This window comes from Passer domesticus, chromosome 10 (genome assembly GCF_036417665.1).
Source record: "Passer domesticus isolate bPasDom1 chromosome 10, bPasDom1.hap1, whole genome shotgun sequence".
Lineage (NCBI taxonomy): Eukaryota > Metazoa > Chordata > Aves > Passeriformes > Passeridae > Passer > Passer domesticus.
The window spans coordinates 20,540,530-20,560,401 of record NC_087483.1 but is presented as its reverse complement, the minus strand read 5'-3'; the positions used below and the strand labels follow the sequence as shown (position 1 = coordinate 20,560,401).

The window sequence follows — 19,872 nt, the reverse complement described above, 5'->3', positions numbered from 1 at the left end:
GGTTTAAATGGTTCACTCATTTAAAATGAGTGTATATTTTATTGCCTTCAAATAATAGCTCCTGTAATGCTACAAAAAAACTAATATAGTATCACAAGAGTTATCATGTTGTCTGTTTCCTCAGCAACAGAAAAAGTTACTTTTTGAGAAGACAGACTAATAAAAAAAAAAAAAGAGAGAAACATTTTACAGGAAACTACTCTTTGTTTGAGAAACGTTTCAAATACCTAAGATGGTCAGAGTGATATTATGGTTTTATTGCCTTAAGTTTAAAATTATGGTTCCCACAACTGTCAAAGCCACTAGCTACTGTGAACTTGCAAAAAAATTATCCTTAACTGTGTTAGTTTCTATATACTACATATATGAATAGTTTATTTTTAAAGAGGACTGATACTACAGGTTTTCTACTTTTTATCTTTGAAAAATAACCCTTTTATAAACACAGACCCAAGGAATAATTTGGACAGGACTCTTCAGGTCATCTGTCTAACCCCTTTGTCTAGTTACTCAAGGACTTTGCCCTTCAAGTCTTAAATATTCCTAACAATGGAACTTCTGTTTTGCAGAACTTTTTTGCACAGCTTGTTCTAGAATGAACTCATTTTCATGGTCAAACTTTTTTTCCCTAATATCCAATTGGTATTTCCTTTTTTCCAACTTGTATCTCTTGATCTAGAAGCAAACTTAGCAAGAGGAAAAATGTATTTCCATCAAAAAAAAAAATGATGACTTATGGTAAACAGACTATTTCACTGAAACCTGAATTTTAATGAGGTTTTTATCAATTAAGTCAACTTAACAGAGCTTTCCAGCAAAGACTTAAAATTATTCCAAACAGTCCTGGAATCTCGTGTTTCACTCCCTGTGAACACAAAAAACCGGAAGAGTGGAGTTCTCCTTGGACTCTGAGAAGCTGGAATGAGGCTTGACAGCACAAGGAATGCCTAGCATGCAGTCAAAAAGGAGCTCATGCAAACATGCAGCTTCTGTTGCTGTCAGTAAAACCATGCCAAAAAAGCATTGCTCTGAAAACCACAGACCAATTTCACTTTCTATTAAATATCTATGATATGTCTAATTCTACCACACCAAAAGAAGAGCACTGGTGGCTTAAAGGCAGCAATGTTCTGGTTCAGATGGACTGAAGGGATACTGGGTGGGTGCAATCCCAGCCTGCAGCAGGAATGCTCCCTGCCTGGTGATGCAGCTGCTGTGCAGCCACACCTCTCTCCCCACTCCTTCTCAGGGCACATTTTCCTCTGATATTGCAGCAAAGACAGAAAAGTCTTTTATGTAAGTTGTGTTGGATAGTATAACTTCTGTATTAATTTGTCCATTGTTGGGGCACTTTTCTTTCTGTTAAAAGAGCAAGGAATGAGAGGGGGAAATTATCTTTTGCCTTTCCTGAGTTGTTGTACACTGACTACATAACTTGGAATTTTCAGAGGTGTAAACTACCCTCCCATTCTCTTAGCACCGAGATGCTGCTAAAATTAACCTTTAGTTAGTGCTAAAAGGCAGTGCTGAGATTATACGACACAGTTGTTAACTTGAAGTCCGTAAAATAGTCATAAAGCTACCCCAAGACAAATATTATTTGGGTGAAAATTTTGTTCATACACATATTGAATTTGATGAGTTAGCTGAACTACCACAGAAAAAAAAGATATTTATTACATTTTACCTTTTCCTTTTTTTTTTTTTAACTACTTGCAAAAGTCAGCTCTGGTTTGATAAAAATGGAGCTGAACTTTGCTGCCAACTGTACTGTTGGGCACCTCAACAACTAATTGCCAATAATTCAGAAAATATTAACAAATAATTTCTTCCATAACAAAATTACTGAAAAATAAGCATCTTGAAAATATTTTTGCTTAAAATAACTGAAAGGCTTATTTAAAATATATCAAGTGCAAAAATGAGTGTATTATATTAGTGCTTTTTAAAGAATGTAATTTTCTAATTTTTTTCCTCCTGGCTATTAGCATATAAATTAATATTTTGCAATTTAAGCGCTGTGAATTAAAGAAAATAAAATAAATAGGAGCAATCCTCAGGTTCATGAACAAAATTAATAACAATTATGGTTTTAATCTTAAGTTTATGGGCTAGATTCTCTTCAGTTTTGTGGCTGTTCTGCCACAGTCTCTCTCATGATAAAAACCAGAACTTTGGAAGCAAACCAAGAATGCCTTATTAGGAATTTTAACATTTTTATGGACACACACACACACTCTTTTTTTTTTTTCCCCAGAAGATCCAGTGAGTTATAATCTTGAGAGATCCAAGCACTAAGAAATCATATTATCTCCAAGTAGGGCTTATGTTGAAAACAACAGGAGAATGGCAGAGAAACATCTATGCAAAGTGCAATCTATATCTTCTTGCCTCCTGGAAATTTTGTCTCAGGTTTTATAGGTTTGATTCTTCTCATTTTTCTTTTTAAATTGTGAAGAATGAGACATCCAAATGAACATATGCATATTTCCAGAACATATAAACCTCCTGAAAATTACCTAAGGAAGGATGAGTCAGATATTGGGAAAGAGACATCCATGAAATCACAGAAGTTGATGGTTTCAACAAAACTGGTGCTGCTGATATAGTCTGATTTAGCAAAACAGAAACAGAATATAATAGCTTAGAACCAGAACCTATTAGATGAGACTGCTGAGGGGAATTTTAACTGGGTGTAAATATTGTATACATGTTCTCTGTTTAGTCTCTGTTTTAATCTTTCCTGTTCAACATTTATTCTTTCAACTCTATTAATAATAACACATCTGCTTCCTAATCCATAAACATTTGAAATGGGGCCCTTTCCAAAACTTATATTCTGGGTTTTTTTAAAGTAGTAGGGTGTTCCCAATTCCTAAATTTAATGGAACAAATGTAATTCAGTTATGAATATGCTAGAGTACATTCTATCAAAGCCAAGTATTTTGGATGTCTTTTTCCCTACAGCCCTGAAGACCACGCACCAATTTTTATCATTGTAATTCTGAACATTAAAAGAGCTTCAAAATTTTTCTAAAAATTACTGTTTTCTCTTTCAACAAATCTATTCCAAATGCTGTTTAAAGTACCATCTGCCTTGCTAAATGTCAAACTGTTTGTTTGGGCTTTTTAACCCTGACAGCATTGCTAAGTCAAAACCAATTCCCTGAAATACTGAGCTGGATTACATTCCTTTTCCTCTAGCATCAGAAGTACTGTATGTAAACTGATCACTCTGCCAGATTTTGTCCTTACTTACACCTGTGAATCTTCAACATATTAAGCTGACAGAAGAATTTTGCCTGATTATTTTGATTATAACTTGCAATAAATATACTGGGATGAAAACAATGAAGTTAAACAGCAAAGGGGTGATCAAAACCTAGAATGAGTTTTACAGAAGAACAGGGGATAATACCAGAATGGACAACTATTCCATAAATTATCTTCTAAAAGTTGATAGGTTCATCTCTACTGATTCCAAAGATGTACTTAGTATGAATCATCTAAGTCTTGCCTTAAGCAGGACTAGTTTAATGATTGAATCACTACTCATTCAAGAATTTTTACCTGAAATTTTTAATTGGGTTAGTCTAATCAGCAAAATTACCCATATCAAGTATGGGTATCTGTCAGGATTTATTTTCCTTTTTTTTTTTACAACAATAAAAAAAGAAATGGGGAAGCAATTCAAACTGCCTCTTAACCATCTTCACACAGCTAGGGTATAATTCATTATCAAATGCCAAATGGAAAAGAATTACTATAAACAATATTTCCAAAACTGAGAATCAATCTTAGAAAAATTTTATATGAGTGGATTTAGTGACATAAGACTATGTAATCACTGACAAGTGTTAACAACTTACTATAAGTCATAAATGGTCATGGCTGAAAAATACACAGCCAGGAAGAATTATAACATTGCAGTCCCTTATTACCACAGCTCATATTATTGAGGAAAAAGTAGCAATTTTGAACTTAATTCTTTTATAGAATATTCATTAATCAATGCTGAATTTTCCAAGGACCACAGGCATAGACCATGAAATAAGGAGTATTTTTTCCCAATGTATTTGGATGACAAACATTCTTTACAAGTTTATGCAAAATAAATTTTTCCAATCTGATTTGACTTGATAGTAAAATGTTATTTGAAACTTTTTCTTACAAAAAGGGGAGTTTCTTTCAAAGATGATAATTACTGTGGGTTTTTTCCCGCTCTTTAATATTTATTTTTGAAAATTAGGAGAAAAATAATCAACTTCTTGCTGTCATCAGGATGTAGGAACTCAGCTAATTCTGAATTGCTCAAACAGGACACAGCAGCTTGTTCCAAGAACACCCAAATGTTGCATTAGTGACAATAAGGATGAGGCACTTTGCATAAAAAAGGAAAGCAAAACCACCTCTCTCTAGAATTTGGGTATTTTGGTTGGATTTGGGTGTTTGGTGGGTTTTTCCATAATTCTATTCTTCATACTCTTCAAAATCCACACACTGCACTGTATTAGCTAAATTCTCTATATACTGGACTGAATTCCTTCACACTCATTGGATGTTTTTAATGATTGGGTAAGCACATAGTCATTGGTATTAAATCAAATACTTGATCCCATCCAAATCATGTTTGTTCTATCAGATCTCAGTTTATGCAATCCCCCCAAAAATTAAATAGATAAGTTACTGTACATAGCTTCAAAGAAGTTAGAGGAATTCATTTGTCTGCATTTGTAAAGTCAACTGACCCTACAAAAAATATTAAAACATTTTTTTTAGGCGACTTCAGACTTCTCTCAGTGTCAAACACCTACACTTAAAATTATTCAGTTCTTTCATGCAAGCCTGTCACTCAGTGTCCAAATGCCTCCATTCCTACAATCTGCTCTTTGGAATGCCAAAATCTGATTTTAGGGCTGTTACTTAACTAAGATATTCCTAGACCAAGACAAGATATTTTAATCCTACAAACTGTTTTAATCCTAGTGTTATTCCCAATGCAATTTACATCAATTAAGGTTCAATTTAAATGTTTGTGGAATATCTGCTTCAGATTTACAAGAGGCTTGCTTGTGTTTGCAGCTGTTATAAAATAATCAGACTTTTCACAACATTGGAGAATTAAAAAAATGAATTGACATTCCTTTATATTTAGCAGTTACTGAGGGCTATAGGATTTTTTCACTTGACACTGATGTATAAAGTAGAAAAAACGGTGTCTTTCCTGCTGCTGTCAGAAGCATATTTTTCCTGAGAAGAAGCCTAATTTCCAGAGAATTATAGAATATCCTGAATTGATAGGAACCGAAAAGGATCACTGAAAATCTGCTACACTGACAAAGGCTGAATACGTTTTTTTCTATGTGAGTTTAACCCAACTACCATACTGCAATAGGAGGCACAGACAGCTACATCAGCTGTTGTACCTGAACTGTAATGACTTGAGGATTTTCTTCTGGTTTTATCACATCTTACCTTCAGCTTGGATAGGAGGAATTCATGATCTTGAAGTAGTTTTTTAGTCTCATCTTGATTGCTGCCAATTTCCAATATATTTGGTGTTGACTCAGCTAGCTGAAGCTTCACCCATTTTCCACACTGTAATAAGCAAAAAATTACAGCCTTCAGAAAACACAAGGTTTCCTTCATTTATTTACTCACACAGATTCTCAGCTCACACACACTTTCCATGCCCATAGGAGCACAGGGACCATACACACAATGAAGTCACAGAGAATACAGTACAAACTTCATTTGAAACAGGTGACAAAATCCCAGACTAGTGTTATCCAGAAGGTGCTCCAATGCTGATTTTGCCTATGAAGAGTAAAATGATCACAATGAGCCAAAATTTTTTCTCTGACTCATCTCCCCTTTCAGCTGAAGATGATGCAGATGGTTAAGTGAATTTGGTGGGTGAGTGGGGCAGGCAGAAGTAAAAAATATATTGCAGGAGATGCAAAAAACTATAGCCTCCAATCTTATTTCTACCGCATAGGTCCTGTGTACCTCTATAGTGAATATATGCAACAAGAGTAGCAGCAGGGACATTTAATAGCTAGCCTTTGGGACAGGGACCAAAGGATGCCGATAAGGACCGAAGCTGTGATGTCACTGTGATGCCACTGTCATGGTTCCACAGCACAGAGAGGGAAAATGAATGACTTCACCATCAACTTGAATCTCCTTGCAATGAAATTGCTCCCCTGCAACAGCAGACCGCTTCACAGGAAGGGTGAAAACTGACCTCAAAAAAACCTTCCCATAAATGAGGTAAGCCATCGTGAATAATCACCTGAATTAGGTGACAACTCAACTCATTATCACCTTATTCTGCATTACATACAGACTCTAATGGCTGAGACTAGCACGTTTTCCAGGTTGCCTGGAGAATGAAAAATCAAACTGCCAATAAATTTCAGCTGAGATTCATTACTAACATCCAGATTTACTCCCAATGCTGAATTTTATGCCAACTGAAGGTGTGGATTCCAGCTCACAAAACAGGCCTTTCGGTGCTTATAGGCACAACTGTGTGCACACGAGGGCTTACTGAAACACACACAACTGTGGATTCATAGCTTTCAAAAATAACTACTCATTATTAAGTTTAGACTATTTTTTTCCCAAAAAATACATAGTCTGTGGAGTTTGTAGAGCCACCTATTGTGTAAAATTATTGCTGAGTACAGGTTAAAGTAACTCAAGGAGGCTTAACTGCAATCATCATGCTTTAAACACATTATGCCACTCTTCATTTAACTCTTTTTAAACAGAGTAAGAGGAACTCCTTCCAAGACCCAGCATGTTTTGACCAAACTATTTATCCTATTGGAAAAAAAACCTGCCGGTGACCCAAAAGCTATCAAGAGTAATTGTGAACAGAAACAAGTGTTGACTTCCAAGTCTATTAGATATTGACTAACCAAATGGCCTTGCTGTATCATTTTATGCTAACTACTCATTTGCCCAGAATATTTAAAAGCATTAATCACGGAGCAGCAGAAAGACCAGAGCAGACATGCCAGCAGTTGCTGCCTTACCTTAAGCACAGCTATAACAATACTGGCATCCCCAGCCTGCACGGCAACTGAGCTGACTGTTGTTGTAGAAGGCTTCTGCTCTGAGCTGGCTTCTTCTGACATCGTGTTTCAGGATGGGACTGCATGCATCAAAGCAGGCTCCAGCCGCTCTCGCAGGGTCCACTGCTCATTGCAGAAAGCACCAGAGTCGCTTGGATTCATTCAGTGAAACGGCTCAGCTAACACTGATTAGTCTGCCAAAAGGAAAGAACAGGAGGTTAAAAATAGACAGCTCCATTGAGTTTATCATTCTTGAGAGAGATTTGACACACCCCTAGTTTGGTAGCATTAAGCTGCCTGCTCTTCTTTGTCACCATCTGAAGTGTGAAGGGCTTCTTCCATGGACATCACCTGACGTCAGTTAACCAAATTTTAAAAAGTTCTCAAATTACAACAGCTAGAAAAGAAATTACCTTTGATTCTATACTAACAAACACAATGTTATGAGGTTTCGAACATGCAACCATCAAATCTATATTTTCATTTTATGCCAGTAAAATACTTTCTCGCTTACTAACTACTGAATATATATGTTCAACATGATTCTTCTGCTGAATCAGTCTTTAAACAGGATGAGCATGTGTATATATATCAAATGCTAAATCAAAACAAGGGATTTTTAATCCAAGTTAGTGACCATAACAATCACAGAAGGAAACCAAGCACTTTGAATTCTTAAGGAATATTTTATTTCTAAGATTAAGATAATTTACCTGCTTTACAATTTAATCTTAAATTGTTTCTAGAGTCTCCATTTTGTTCTAAATGAGCATAAGGAAGATCTCTCTAATACTGCTTAAACACTGCTTAAGGTTTTTATTCAGTGTGGGGAATTATTAGACACATTTAGATTACAATATTGGTTTGACATATTAATTTTATTGCCATTAGTCCAGAGCATGCCACAAGTAGCCCACACTATGGGACAGCAGCTGCTGAGTTTCCTTCCACAGAACAGCTGAGAAAGTGACACTGGTGTTTAGGCTTGCAGGTCACTTTGGAAAAACAATTCCACCCAAGAAACTGCATGCATAAGTATTCTCTAAGCATCTGCTTGTTTGGTTTGTTTAAAAATATGTAACTTTTAAATACATTTTTATATAAACCAGATTTATAATTAAATAAAAGAACATGCACACCTGCAATGGAACCAAGATCTGGAAGCAAATTCTAAAATAGTTTGGATTAGAAGAAATTTAAGGTAGTGACAGGGAATTTCGATTTATGTGTCAAGGTAGGATTTTACTTTTTGTTTGTTCATTTCTTCCTCCCTCCAATTATTAGCAGATTATATTCTTAATCTGAGCACTACCTTCAAACCATGAGTTTCAAACAGGATACGAAGAAGCCCTTTATTGTGGTTTGTGCAGGACAAAATGAGCTTGGAAAACAGAAATCCATCCCTTGCATCAAAACACAACCATGAATCCTCAAGCTGCCAACCACGGAACAAATATCACACAGTTTCTGAAACTCTTGCTGTAAGAGACTCAGGGATCCTGCCACTGAAATATTAGACAGATCTCCTTGGGACTTGTATGCATTCCTGCAATAAGTATGGCAGAACAAAAATTTGATAATTAATGCCAAGACAAAACCTGGGAGACAGAAGTCCTACAGAAAACTTCAGGATAGAAACATAAGAGAGCCCTATTTTGGATTGAAGACAGATCCATTCTACAAAACCTGCTAAATACTCCAGCTTTAAAAAAACATTCCAGAAGACAAACTTTGGATTTTTTACCCTGCAGGCAGGACTGCACTTGGAGGACAAACAGCACTTGGCTGTTGGAAAAACTAATTAGGAAAACACAGGCAAACCTCTTTTTACTCTTACAAAAGGAGTTACAAACCAATTTTGGTATTATGTCCTTGAGTTTTTGTTCTCTCAGAAGAGCATTCTAAGTGTATTTTTTCATGGCACAAGTTGGGCCAATCCATCAACTCCCAGGGGTAGCCAGACATAAGAGCTGTTTTTCACTCAAGTTAAATGAGGTATCATTTTTCATAGTGCTGACAGCTGGAAATAAGGGAAAAATGCCACATTCAAGAAGTTGACTATAAGCAAATTTGGTAACAACAGAGACAAGTGATTCAGAATGTCTGATAACAAATGCACAGATATTGTATTTATTCATTTTATGCTACGCATAGAAGATAGAGACAGGGAAACATCAGAGTAGAGGCAGAGAAAAGTTATCAAGGAATCAAAACATATCTTAGAACATAACCCTGGGGACAAAAAAAAGAGGATTTTGGCATTGCACAATGAGCAGTTTCAGCTGTGTCCAAGGGAGCAAAATTTAACAAGCATGCCTTTCTTTGTCTTGTTTACTTATCTGTCTGTTCCTCTGTCTGAAACAAACAAAAAATCCGGGTAGCAGCCAGAAAAAGGTAGGCTATTTGTGTCAGGAGAGAGAAATATTTTCCCTTTGCTACTGCTGTGTGAAAGAAGAGAGTAAAAATGACAAGAGGAAAGGAACAGTCAACAGCTGTCCACAGGAAACAACAAAACTGAACAAAGGAAACAATCTCAGGAAAGCAGAAAAAAAGATTGAGTCTCTCTAGTGTAAATAATGTCATGTATTATCTGAAACAACTGTACATAAAAAGGATTTGATAGGTAAATATTATAACATTCACTTCATTTCTAACACATAGGGTGTGCAATCCACAGGTTTTCCTCATGTGCAGCAAGCAAAGTGTGCTATTCACAGTTTTGATAGAGATACATTGAAAAAGGGTCTGACTTTCTTGGAAATAAGTTTCTTTCTGTTGAGAGCTTTTAAGCTGCTGGGGCACTATGAAAATGCCTCAGAGACACAAAGGTCACTCCCTGCTGCTTCAAAACCACAAGGTGCTTCACTTGGACTGGTTTGTAGATGGTAGGTCTCCTCTTCCTTCTGTCCCAGACCTGGGGGAACAGGCATACACAGCAAAGAAGGGAAGGAAGCATCCCTCAGACTTCTGGGCTTCATGAGGCTTGCAAAAAGGTGCTTCCATAAATACTGCTTCCACAGCCCCACCTGAAACAGGGACAAAGACATCAGTCCTCTCCAAGACTGTGCTTGTTGCTTCTTACTGTTCCTGTGTTCCTTCTTACCTTTTCAGCAGTGACCATGTCCAGGCATCATCAGGAATGAGGGCATGAAAGCAAGCAGCCTTGCAAGTTCCCCAGGCTCATAAAACAGTCATGAGGTCACATCAAGGATGAGCACTGAGCAAAAGGTGGATTTTCCTCCTGGAAGAAGTCTCTTTTTTTTACCCTACACTGGTTGAATATGTTTCTAGGGTGAAAAATTGGTTGAAATTGTTACCCCATTGTTCCTAAAACCCCAAACCAAGAATGACAAAAACCATCCTGGCAACAGTCTAGGTACACAGGCAGGAAACAGAGGTCAGACAGTACATGGATGGCCTGTGGGGAACAGTAACTTGGAATATCATCTCTTTCTTAACACTGAAAGAAGTTTTATTGCAGAGAGCTGCCCTGGAGAGAAGGCTGACAGAAAACAGAAGGGAACCGTGGCCCTTGCACACTTTCCTCTTTTACTGAGGGCCAGAGGGACAGGACCAACAGCAGCTGGGCACAACCCAAATTCCTGCATCCAGAGACAGGGCAAGGACCTGCACAGGCTTCTCCACAGCCCCAGCAGGGCCCTGGGGTTGGGGAAGTCTGTCCCCCCACAAACCCAGACACGGGGAAGCAATGGGCACCCACAGGGGCCTGGATCCCCCACAGCAGTGAGGGGTCACTGCTGCCAAGCCCTGCAGGCAGGACAGGAGCTTTGAGAAGGGCAAGAGGGAGAGAAAAATGTCATTAACCCTGTCTGGCCCTAACTTCAGTAGGTCAGAGGTGCAGCACAGGCAGAAGGCATTTCTGTGTCAGTTGAGAGCTCAGGAACTTAGGAAAAGGCAACTCTAAAGCAGCCCAGGACCCTGCTGGCCCCAAAAGGAGGTTGTCCCATCCTTGCCATGGAAAGAGAAAGCATAGAAGTCCCAGGAAAGGGCAAGGAAACAGCTGTGAAAAAGTGAAAAGTCAAAGAGACAACCTGCTTCTCTCCAGCAAAAAGTTCCAAGAACAAACTATAGTCTGTGTTGCCTGGGGTATTGTTTCAACTCCAGAAACATAGTTCCAGATTAATTTTATTTTAAAACATCAAAGTATAGTGAAGAATTCTACTCTTGTATATTCCCATTCTTTCTGTGCATCACCCCCAGCAAAAACTTTTCTACTCTTTTTCCTTCGTCACCTGTCCCAAATACACTTCATACCACACTAAGAAATCAGCATGAAAAGGAAAGGCTAGCAAAAAAGCACCATCACACAAAGCAGAGAAACTGCCAGTAGGAAAGTTATCCTTGTCACACTGAACATCTCTGTGAAAAAAAAGAAAACACTGCTAACTAAAGCCAGCAGTGTATCAGAAATGAAGAAACCAACAAACACCTTAACACTGCTAATTCAGTGCAATGGTAAGAGCAAAAATCACTGTTTGTTTGCTTCCAGGGACAACAACATTTAAAAAACCCGTACAGTAAACAGACATAGGGAGCAATGACAGCTGAAACATTTCAGTCCACTGGTCATCAGTTTATCATGTTCTGCTCTTTCATCCTGAAGCTTTCTCTTCCCTGTATCCCTCTTTATGGATCTTAGAGAATTTCCACAAAGTTTACATGCTATTTGTACCTAGAACCTGTAAATAAGAAATAGTACCTAAATCTCTACTATTTACTGAATGATAGAAAAATCCAGCAAATTTAACTAGGGTTAAAAGCCACTTCAGCCTCCACATTAATTTTAAGAAAGCTCATATAACCTTTACATTTAGAGCTCCAGATTCTAAGTGCTATATAAACAAACACCATTCTTTCTAGCATCTGTTATTTAAAAAATTGTCTTCCAGTTCTTTACTAGTCTTATATACAAGATAAAGGGGTATGCAGCACAGAGGGAGTGCTTGCAATTTTATTCATTAGGCTTGAATTCTAGAAGAGGGTACAACTGTCCTGTTTTCAGAAATACAGAAATAATAATAACAATAATAATAATAATAATAGTAATAGTCATCTTGGCAGTAATGCACTCATCCAATCTGCTTCCTTCATATCTGGTTATCTTAGCACATGATTCAAGATGGGCAGCATAAAAAACTAAGGTGTTGGATTCTTCACTTAAGAACCCCTGCAGCAAAACAAATTTCTTGCTCTGAGAATGGATTAACACATTAGTGCTTTCAGAAAGAAGTTCCTTTCCTTGTTAAAACTAATACCATGTTAAAAAAATTTTCTTCAGATTCTTTACTTGCAGATAACCTTGAGGTGGTTTCATAAAACAATAACTAGAGGAAGAGGATAAAGAGTAATTTGAGGAAAGGAAGAGAGAGAGGGGAACACGGGCCCCTGCAATAATTCTGAAGCCACTGACAGCTCTGAGTGATTAACAGCTGTATCTCAAAGTCAAGCTGTTTGAACAGATTTCTTCAAATTGGAAGATGTTAGTTACTTGCTATCATATTTTTTAGCAAGTTTAATTTGATTTTGCTGTCAAAGACAATAAAAAATACAAGCTGGATTTACACCTTTCCTCAAAGTGATAGCTAGAGAAAAGACACAAGAAAGAAGTGACCTGAGAACTGTTCAAGTCTACATAAAATGGCAAAATATAGACAGTGAAAATTTTAATTTTTGAATGGGGTAAAAATTCAAACAAAAACAGAGAACAATTCACAAGTGTGAATTGAGAAGGGATCATGTCTTATTTTCTCTCATGTTCCAGGTAAAAACATCAGCACATCTTCTTAAATTTACTGCAGAAAGGCAGTGAGGCTCTCCAGTTTCCACAGAATCAGCTGGAGAACAGACTTACCCCATCAGCACCCCTGGAGAAGCTCAACATTTCTGTCTCACTGGGTGTTGTCCAAAACAAATGCCGCACAGTCTGTGGAGCTCTACCCTGCTGGATGCAAAAGTGAAGCCCTTTAGCAGCTCACAGGTGGCACAGGCACAAGTCAGCCCAGCTGAAAGGCTGTCAGCAAAGACGGTGGCCCAGGGTATTCAGCTCTGTCAGGAGGGTGAAGAGACATTAGAGGGGTCATTAGTCCGTTGTTGAGGCTCCAGCAGCAGCAGCAAGAGAAGAGTTTATTACACAGGATTACTATGTTCCCTTGCCCATGCATGAAAGGAAAGCCAACAGGACTTTTGTTACTGAATTCCTTGGGAGCATTTGAAATTCCTTCCTGATGTGGTGTGTTAGCACAGTGGAGTATGCACTCTGCACCAAATATAGACGTGAGACAGGCTACCCTTTCTCTCTGTAAAGAAGGAAGATTAAGATACAGATTAGTAATCTACGTAGATTGAACTCTCAGGGCAGCTACAAACTACCACTAATAAGGTAACTTTGGGGTACTTTGGCCCCATGCCTCTATTTTCTGTGTTTAACTTGCATTTACATTTCAGCTGTATTAAAAGACTACTTCAGTTTAATCTTTTTCAATGTTTATACATAAATACAGATGTATGTACTAAAGTTGTGAAATAAAAACGTCAGTTAAAAATCACGCAGACTGTTCAGAGAGTTCAAGCAGTGTACCTGGGTTCTTAGGGTCATCTTTTAAGAGTGAAATTAGCAGCAGATGCAAAAAGATCAGTATAAGCCATTCAGTTAACAGAAGACTAATTAAATAGATACAGTCATGCAAACCACGCCAAAACAAAAACTATATTGTTGCTATTGTTCAGAAAAGTTGAGTTACACAACTTTCAGAAGGCTAAATTTAGAACACTACACAAATATATTTCCCAGACACACTTGTAATAGAACATTACTTCACACCTCTGATATTTATCCAGAAAAGAAATATTCAGCGTGGCAGTTGAATTTTAGGTATTAGAGAACCAGGAGGCTTTAGAATCCTTTTCAAAAAAGTCATTTATCAGTGGGGTTATAGATAGTGTGCTTTATTTTGTTTTAAGAAGATAAGTCCATCCTGTATAACTGCTACTTGAAGGTTGACACTGCTGAGGATTTCTCTGTATGTTCTGGTCACACATTGCTGCAAAAGGTTCAAGGGACAAAAACTCATCACTGGGACTTTACATAGATCAGTGTTCTTCATGCTTCTTCAAAGGGACACCATGATGAGAGAGCTGGCTGCATGACAGTGTGTACTACAAGACACTATGGTGTACTCCTGTGGGGACATCATCTACAATGAATGTATGCTTATCCTAGTGGAAAACTTCAAGAAAATAAAGCCTCAAAGTGGTTTTTGTTTTTTTCTTTTGACTCCTGGAGTGGCTTTTTCTTATGGTCTAACTATGCAAAAAAGCTCTGGGCATGGGATGAATGCAGGCTGATGTAATGTTCATGTCATTAGGACAGCATTACCTTCCTTGTGTCATAGCTGGTGCTTTTGATTTCTTCTTCCAGAACCTGAAAAGTGAGGTGTTCTCCTCCCTTCTTCTGAGGGTTTGACCCTCTCTGTAGGTCTTGGTTACTGAAAAATTGTCATCGCCTACTGCTCTATGCCAGCTTGGGTGGATGAGACAGGGATGGGACCCTCCAGCTGTCTTCTTGGGTAAGAAGTAATAGCAAAAATGAGAGATGAAAAGCTTTCATTTATATAATAAAAGCTTCAGCTTTTGTTTGAAATACTACTCAGTGAGCAGCAATGTCCTTCAAACTCATAATGGGCCATCAGACATCCTTGCCCATGCTTGCTACTCCAGTGTGTCCTCACAGCTGGGCCTCTACTGTTCCTGGAATTATTCCTTCCCTCCTCACAAATATACAAGACTCCAAGGTGTTCTCCTGTCTTTCCCCATGAAAGGACTCGATAGTCTATGAACTAGGACCATGAGGAATAGAGAGCTGTGTTAACTTGTGCTCTGCACATTTGGCTCACTTGTGAGCACCAGGACTAAGCGTCCTACACAGAGTCAGACCTGGACAAGTGCACTTGAACAGGGGACTGCTACAGGAGGATTTCTGTCACAGCTGGGGGTACTGAAGGGACTCATTTCAAAAGCATAGCAGCCCATGCTCCCAGGCCAGAGTCAGGTGTCGCTTTTCCACACCACTGCACCCAGTCCTGTAATATCACCAGAAGCCTCTCTTCCCCAGAGATGGGCACAGAGTAACACTACCTTTACCTGGCTGTAGCAGTGGTCTGCCAGCATGTCCTTGTTGGATTTGTCTGCAGATTCCAGGGACAAGGACCTTGGATCAGCTCCAGAAGGTGCACACTCCTTTGGAATCTCCCATGCTGTGATTCCACATCTGAAAGCCCATCTTGGCATAGCATTCCCATCCGAGAGTCTGTTCAGGTTCCTTATACAGGTTATGTATATGTAATGCTGTATGCCTTTGCTTTGTCACATGTCCTGAATGTTTCTGTCAGGACAGAAGTATTTTCTTGTGAATTGCAGAATAATTTACTTTTGATCGCTTTGTCTGATTTCTCAAACCAGCTGCTTCTGAAATACCAGTCCTCCAGTGAGCTCTGCAGTCAGCTCCTTGATTAAGGATCCCCATTGGTTAATTACATGAAATTTCACACTTGAAAATAGACTTGCCTGGGACAATAATCACCATCTTTGTTTGAAAAAAGGACAAAAATTGAGATTTAATGGTAGAGTGGATACAAGATGTGATAATTTCACATCGTGGAGACAAATGGCAGACAAACATAGTTGAAATTTGCAGTCAGAAACAAAACTGCACTTGAGGCACTCTATATATAATGGTATTGGGGAAGAGAGGAAATACCAAACCAACTACAACTGTAAACTTTTGCATCTTTCAAATGGCACAAAGGTTCTTGCTTTGAATTTCAGTGTTAGAGTTCAGGAGGCCAAGTCCTGTGGCATACATTCTCAGGCATCATTTGCCTGATGTTATGGCCTGTAAGCAGTCCTCTGCTCTCACTGAGAATAATAATATTGCTAGGATGCTGAGTTTTAACTCTCATAATGCAAAATAACTTCCAGATTGAGGTTTTGACTGGCCATACTTAAAATTCATGGACGTTTTTATGGAAAGTTTACAGGAGAATCATGGTGTCACTTCTGTGCAGTGGGTTTTTGCTCCACTGTGCTCCTGTCCTCTAATCTGCAACTGACCATAATCAGCATGTTACTTTGAGGCCATGAGGTAAAAGAGGTGTATATTAATAAAGTTTAAAATAATAACAGTTGTAATTGTTGTAGTCTGCTACTGTAATTGCAAATCTCCACTGTTTCATATTTGTCTGTTTTTGCACTGGTTGTTTAAAATTATGCAATATGTTTTACAGTATAATTCAGATTTTAAAAAAATTCTTAAGTAATCCTCTCAAGTTGCATGATGGAATATTAGAATTTTTTACAATTATACAATTTCTGTGGGCTATTTATTTAGCTAAATCAAGAGAAAATTATTTTTAACTATATCTCTGCCTCCATTTTTTGACTCACTTTTATATCCTCCGTGTGTGTGCACAATTTTCATGACTATAATATCTTGCCACTCTTTAATATTGACGAGGTTTCCTTTCTAGCAACACTGTGAAGAGGGGAATGCAGCTGCCACCCCCTTCCAACACACACTGGCAGTACCAACCATTTCATTCCAGAAGCAAACTCTTCTTCGGAAAACAATGAAGACACTCTTTAAATGTCTGTTGGATCACTTGCAAAATCTTTGACGAAATTGCTGCTGAAGAACAGTTTAGTGGTATAGACATGTGGACATACTCTGATAAAATCCAGATGACAAAGCAATATCTAGAAAGGAGGTAACAGCTAACAGTAAATACAAAATCACTAAATTAGTGCACATTTCTACCACCTGCAGGAACAAATGCCCTGGCTTCTTCATGTGTGGCTGGTTCTGCAGAGGCAATGCACCATAAAATGATGCCTGCAAACAGCAGCTACCTAACAAATTGGCCACATGCTATGAGTGGAAATAAAATCCAGCAAGGCTCATTGAACGTGTGGCTCACTGCAGCCTTTTGATGCCATTTCAAGCAAAGCACTAATATTAACCCTGGCTTACATGTCACAAATCACTGTGTTCCTTTGGATACATTAGTCCTGGGGAGGAGCAGAGGAGGAAGGCCATGCTCTGAGAGGCACTGAGTGATATAAAGCAGACAGTGGGCATCACGTTCACATCATCACCACTGATACGTGGAGTGGCACTCAAATGTGTTGAGTACATTGCACAATCCTCAGCCTGCTGAGCCCAGCTTGCAGTTATGTACCATCCAATAGAGGCACACAGAGCTGGATACAAAGGTTGAGAAAAAGAACAGGCTGCTCTTGGTACCAGTTTAGATATGGCTTGTTCCCAAGTCTCTGAAAGTCAGACTCATATCACACAATCACATTAAATATCAAGTAACCATGCTGTAAGGCTTGCCTGTGAAAATGGCTGAGGCACCATGAAATCTCCTCTTTCCTAGTGGTCTAAAAACCTTAAGGGGAGAACGGAATGTTAAAAGACACTTATCACACATAAATCCTGGCACAGTATTTGAGAGAAACATTCTACTGGAGCTCAACAGCCCACTGGAACTCTGCAGCCTCTTATCCTGTGAGGCACAGGAATCATGAGCAGTCCTGGCATGCCTGGAAATTCAGCAATGACAGTGGGAATATGTTTTCACCCAGCATCTGCAACTCATGCTAGGAAAATGAACATGGGAAGCAGAAAACCCAAAATTGAGATGGCAACTCATTCACTGCAAACCAAGCATAGTGAACCATGCCTGAAAATTACACCTCTGAAATTAACACATTGGCTGCAACTGCCAAAATGGAGAACACTAACAAATTAAAATCAGGATTTTGATAGGTATTTGTTCATTCTTCATTCAGACACACAATGTCTCAAGTTACAAGTCTTCTCTCAGTTACTCCAAAGTCTGTTCTTAGAGCTAAGATAAGCTTTCCTCTCCACCTAATTTTATTCATTTACAGATTATTAGAATTAACATTTGGTGTAAAGTCTAGGAAAAGGCTCAAGAAGTTTTTAAGGCCCAACCAATAAACATTTATATCCATTCAAATGGAGCCAGCAATTCTCAGGACTTCACTGGAGTCTCAGGCTGTTCTGCCATGAGCTGTCACAGCCTTATTCCAAGCACAATACACATCTACACAGCTGCCCAAGCACCTTGCTGTGTGTGCTCTGGGATCTACAGCTACCATGAAACCTTTTTCACTGTTTTCTAATCCACATAATGCATGTTCCCTTCTGACAGTGCCAGCATTGTAGCTGAGCAGACAGCACAAGACAGGGATTTGGACCATTGGGATCCTCAGAAGAGCCAAGTGTATTCATAAGTGGACACCACGTTTAGCAGGATGTACAAAGGAGTCAGTGACCTGGGCCATGAAGTCAGTGGCATGGTTTGCTATAGGAGTTTGACACACAATCTGGGGCTAAATCTGCCTTCTCAAACACAGAGTTTTATGTTCTGAGTATTAGAAAGCAGGGGTGGTTACATTAGGTCCACTGAAGCATTTTAAGCACAGATGTGGTAAATCAATAGGATATTTTACAGAGCTTGCAGCATTCTCCCCCTTTACAGACAAATACAATATGCATTAAGAGATTTCCCAACAGGAGCTTGCATCAGTGGTGTCTGATAGCAATTATCAGCTAGCTGCTGGTGGAAAAGCTAATTGGCTTCTAATATGTAAAAAATATCTATTTAACACTGTAGAACGATAAATGAAAATGTGTAATAATTTTAAATTAAGCTTTCAAGCACATTTTGTCTGTTACCTGGCACAAAAAGGTAGTTTCTCCTTGGTATTCAGTAATCACAGCACATTTGATGTTTCAATGTTGTCATTAAACTGTCAATGAAACTGCATTATTATTTAAAAAATGTGGTTTATCTGCACTAAAAAGAATGTAAATTATCTGCACAACTTTTGCTAACACAACCAATTGTTTCCACTTAACAACCTTTCAATGTATCCCAAAATGACACCAAATAGTTTCCTTTGCTTTTCTTCATGATTCAAAAGTCAGAAATGTTAGCCCCGCTCTTTGGCCTATAAACTGTAAATATCACTAGTATTTGGAAAATTACCTGAACTTTTCGAACTCAAAATGGGGATTTTCACTTTCCTTTGTAACGTTTTCCAATATATTTCCTCAGCACATATGCAATTTTAAGCATTTTTTTGCACACGAGGTATTTATCTCCTGACTCAGACTTCCTCTTGTCTCTGTAATTTTTGCTGTAATAGAGCCCCATGTAAACTAAAGTCAACAGACAGGAAAAGAGAAGGCTGTTACATTAATTTTCCTTGCTATTTTGAGCTCAAGTGTTTCATTGGTGCTTTAAAAATACAAAAAGCTGTTTAATATATCCTGTTTCTATTAATTCTTGTATCAACATAACTAAAATTTTACAGTCACACAAGCATCTATTTTGATGAACATCTTTGATATAGGATATGTTGTCTTCCAATTTCACAGAAACAGATGTATTCTCCCAAGTTCCTCCAGTGATTCACTTTCATGTTCCAAATTAATGTTGGAATCACAGAAAAATGGTCCTAAAATACCATGTGTTTAGGAGATCTGTATAAAGGGACCCAATCAAAGTGTGAAATCCATCTCCTTTTTCTGTGGTTTTTTAGTCTTAACTGTATTTTCACACAGTAAACCTAGATGAAAAATATCTTGAAGTACTCCTTGAGTCCATAGCATTGCAGAAGGTATGCAATTAGATTTTTAATAGAATTTTCAATGAAGATGCAGTCTTGACAGGCATTAGTC

General features: G+C 38.2%; 1 protein-coding gene across 5 annotated transcripts in view; it reads right to left on the bottom strand.

Moving 5' to 3' along the window:
* Positions 1 to 13,273, bottom strand: part of CCDC141 (coiled-coil domain containing 141) — a 55,801-nt gene extending 42,528 nt beyond the window's left edge. For 4 of the 5 annotated variants that reach the window (XM_064434312.1, XM_064434316.1, XM_064434314.1 and 1 more), the window contains exons 1-3: positions 12,955 to 13,273; positions 7,044 to 7,276; positions 5,476 to 5,598 (exon numbers count right to left, since the gene is read on the bottom strand). In XM_064434312.1, coding sequence (XP_064290382.1) covers positions 5,476 to 5,598; positions 7,044 to 7,145 — 225 coding nt within the window. In that variant the 5' untranslated portion in view covers positions 7,146 to 7,276; positions 12,955 to 13,273. Of the gene's footprint in view, positions 1 to 5,475; positions 5,599 to 5,749; positions 5,865 to 7,043; positions 7,277 to 12,954 lie in introns of those variants that run through there. The other variant, XM_064434315.1, reaches the window with a different exon arrangement.
* Between the last annotated feature and the right edge of the window lie 6,599 nt (positions 13,274 to 19,872).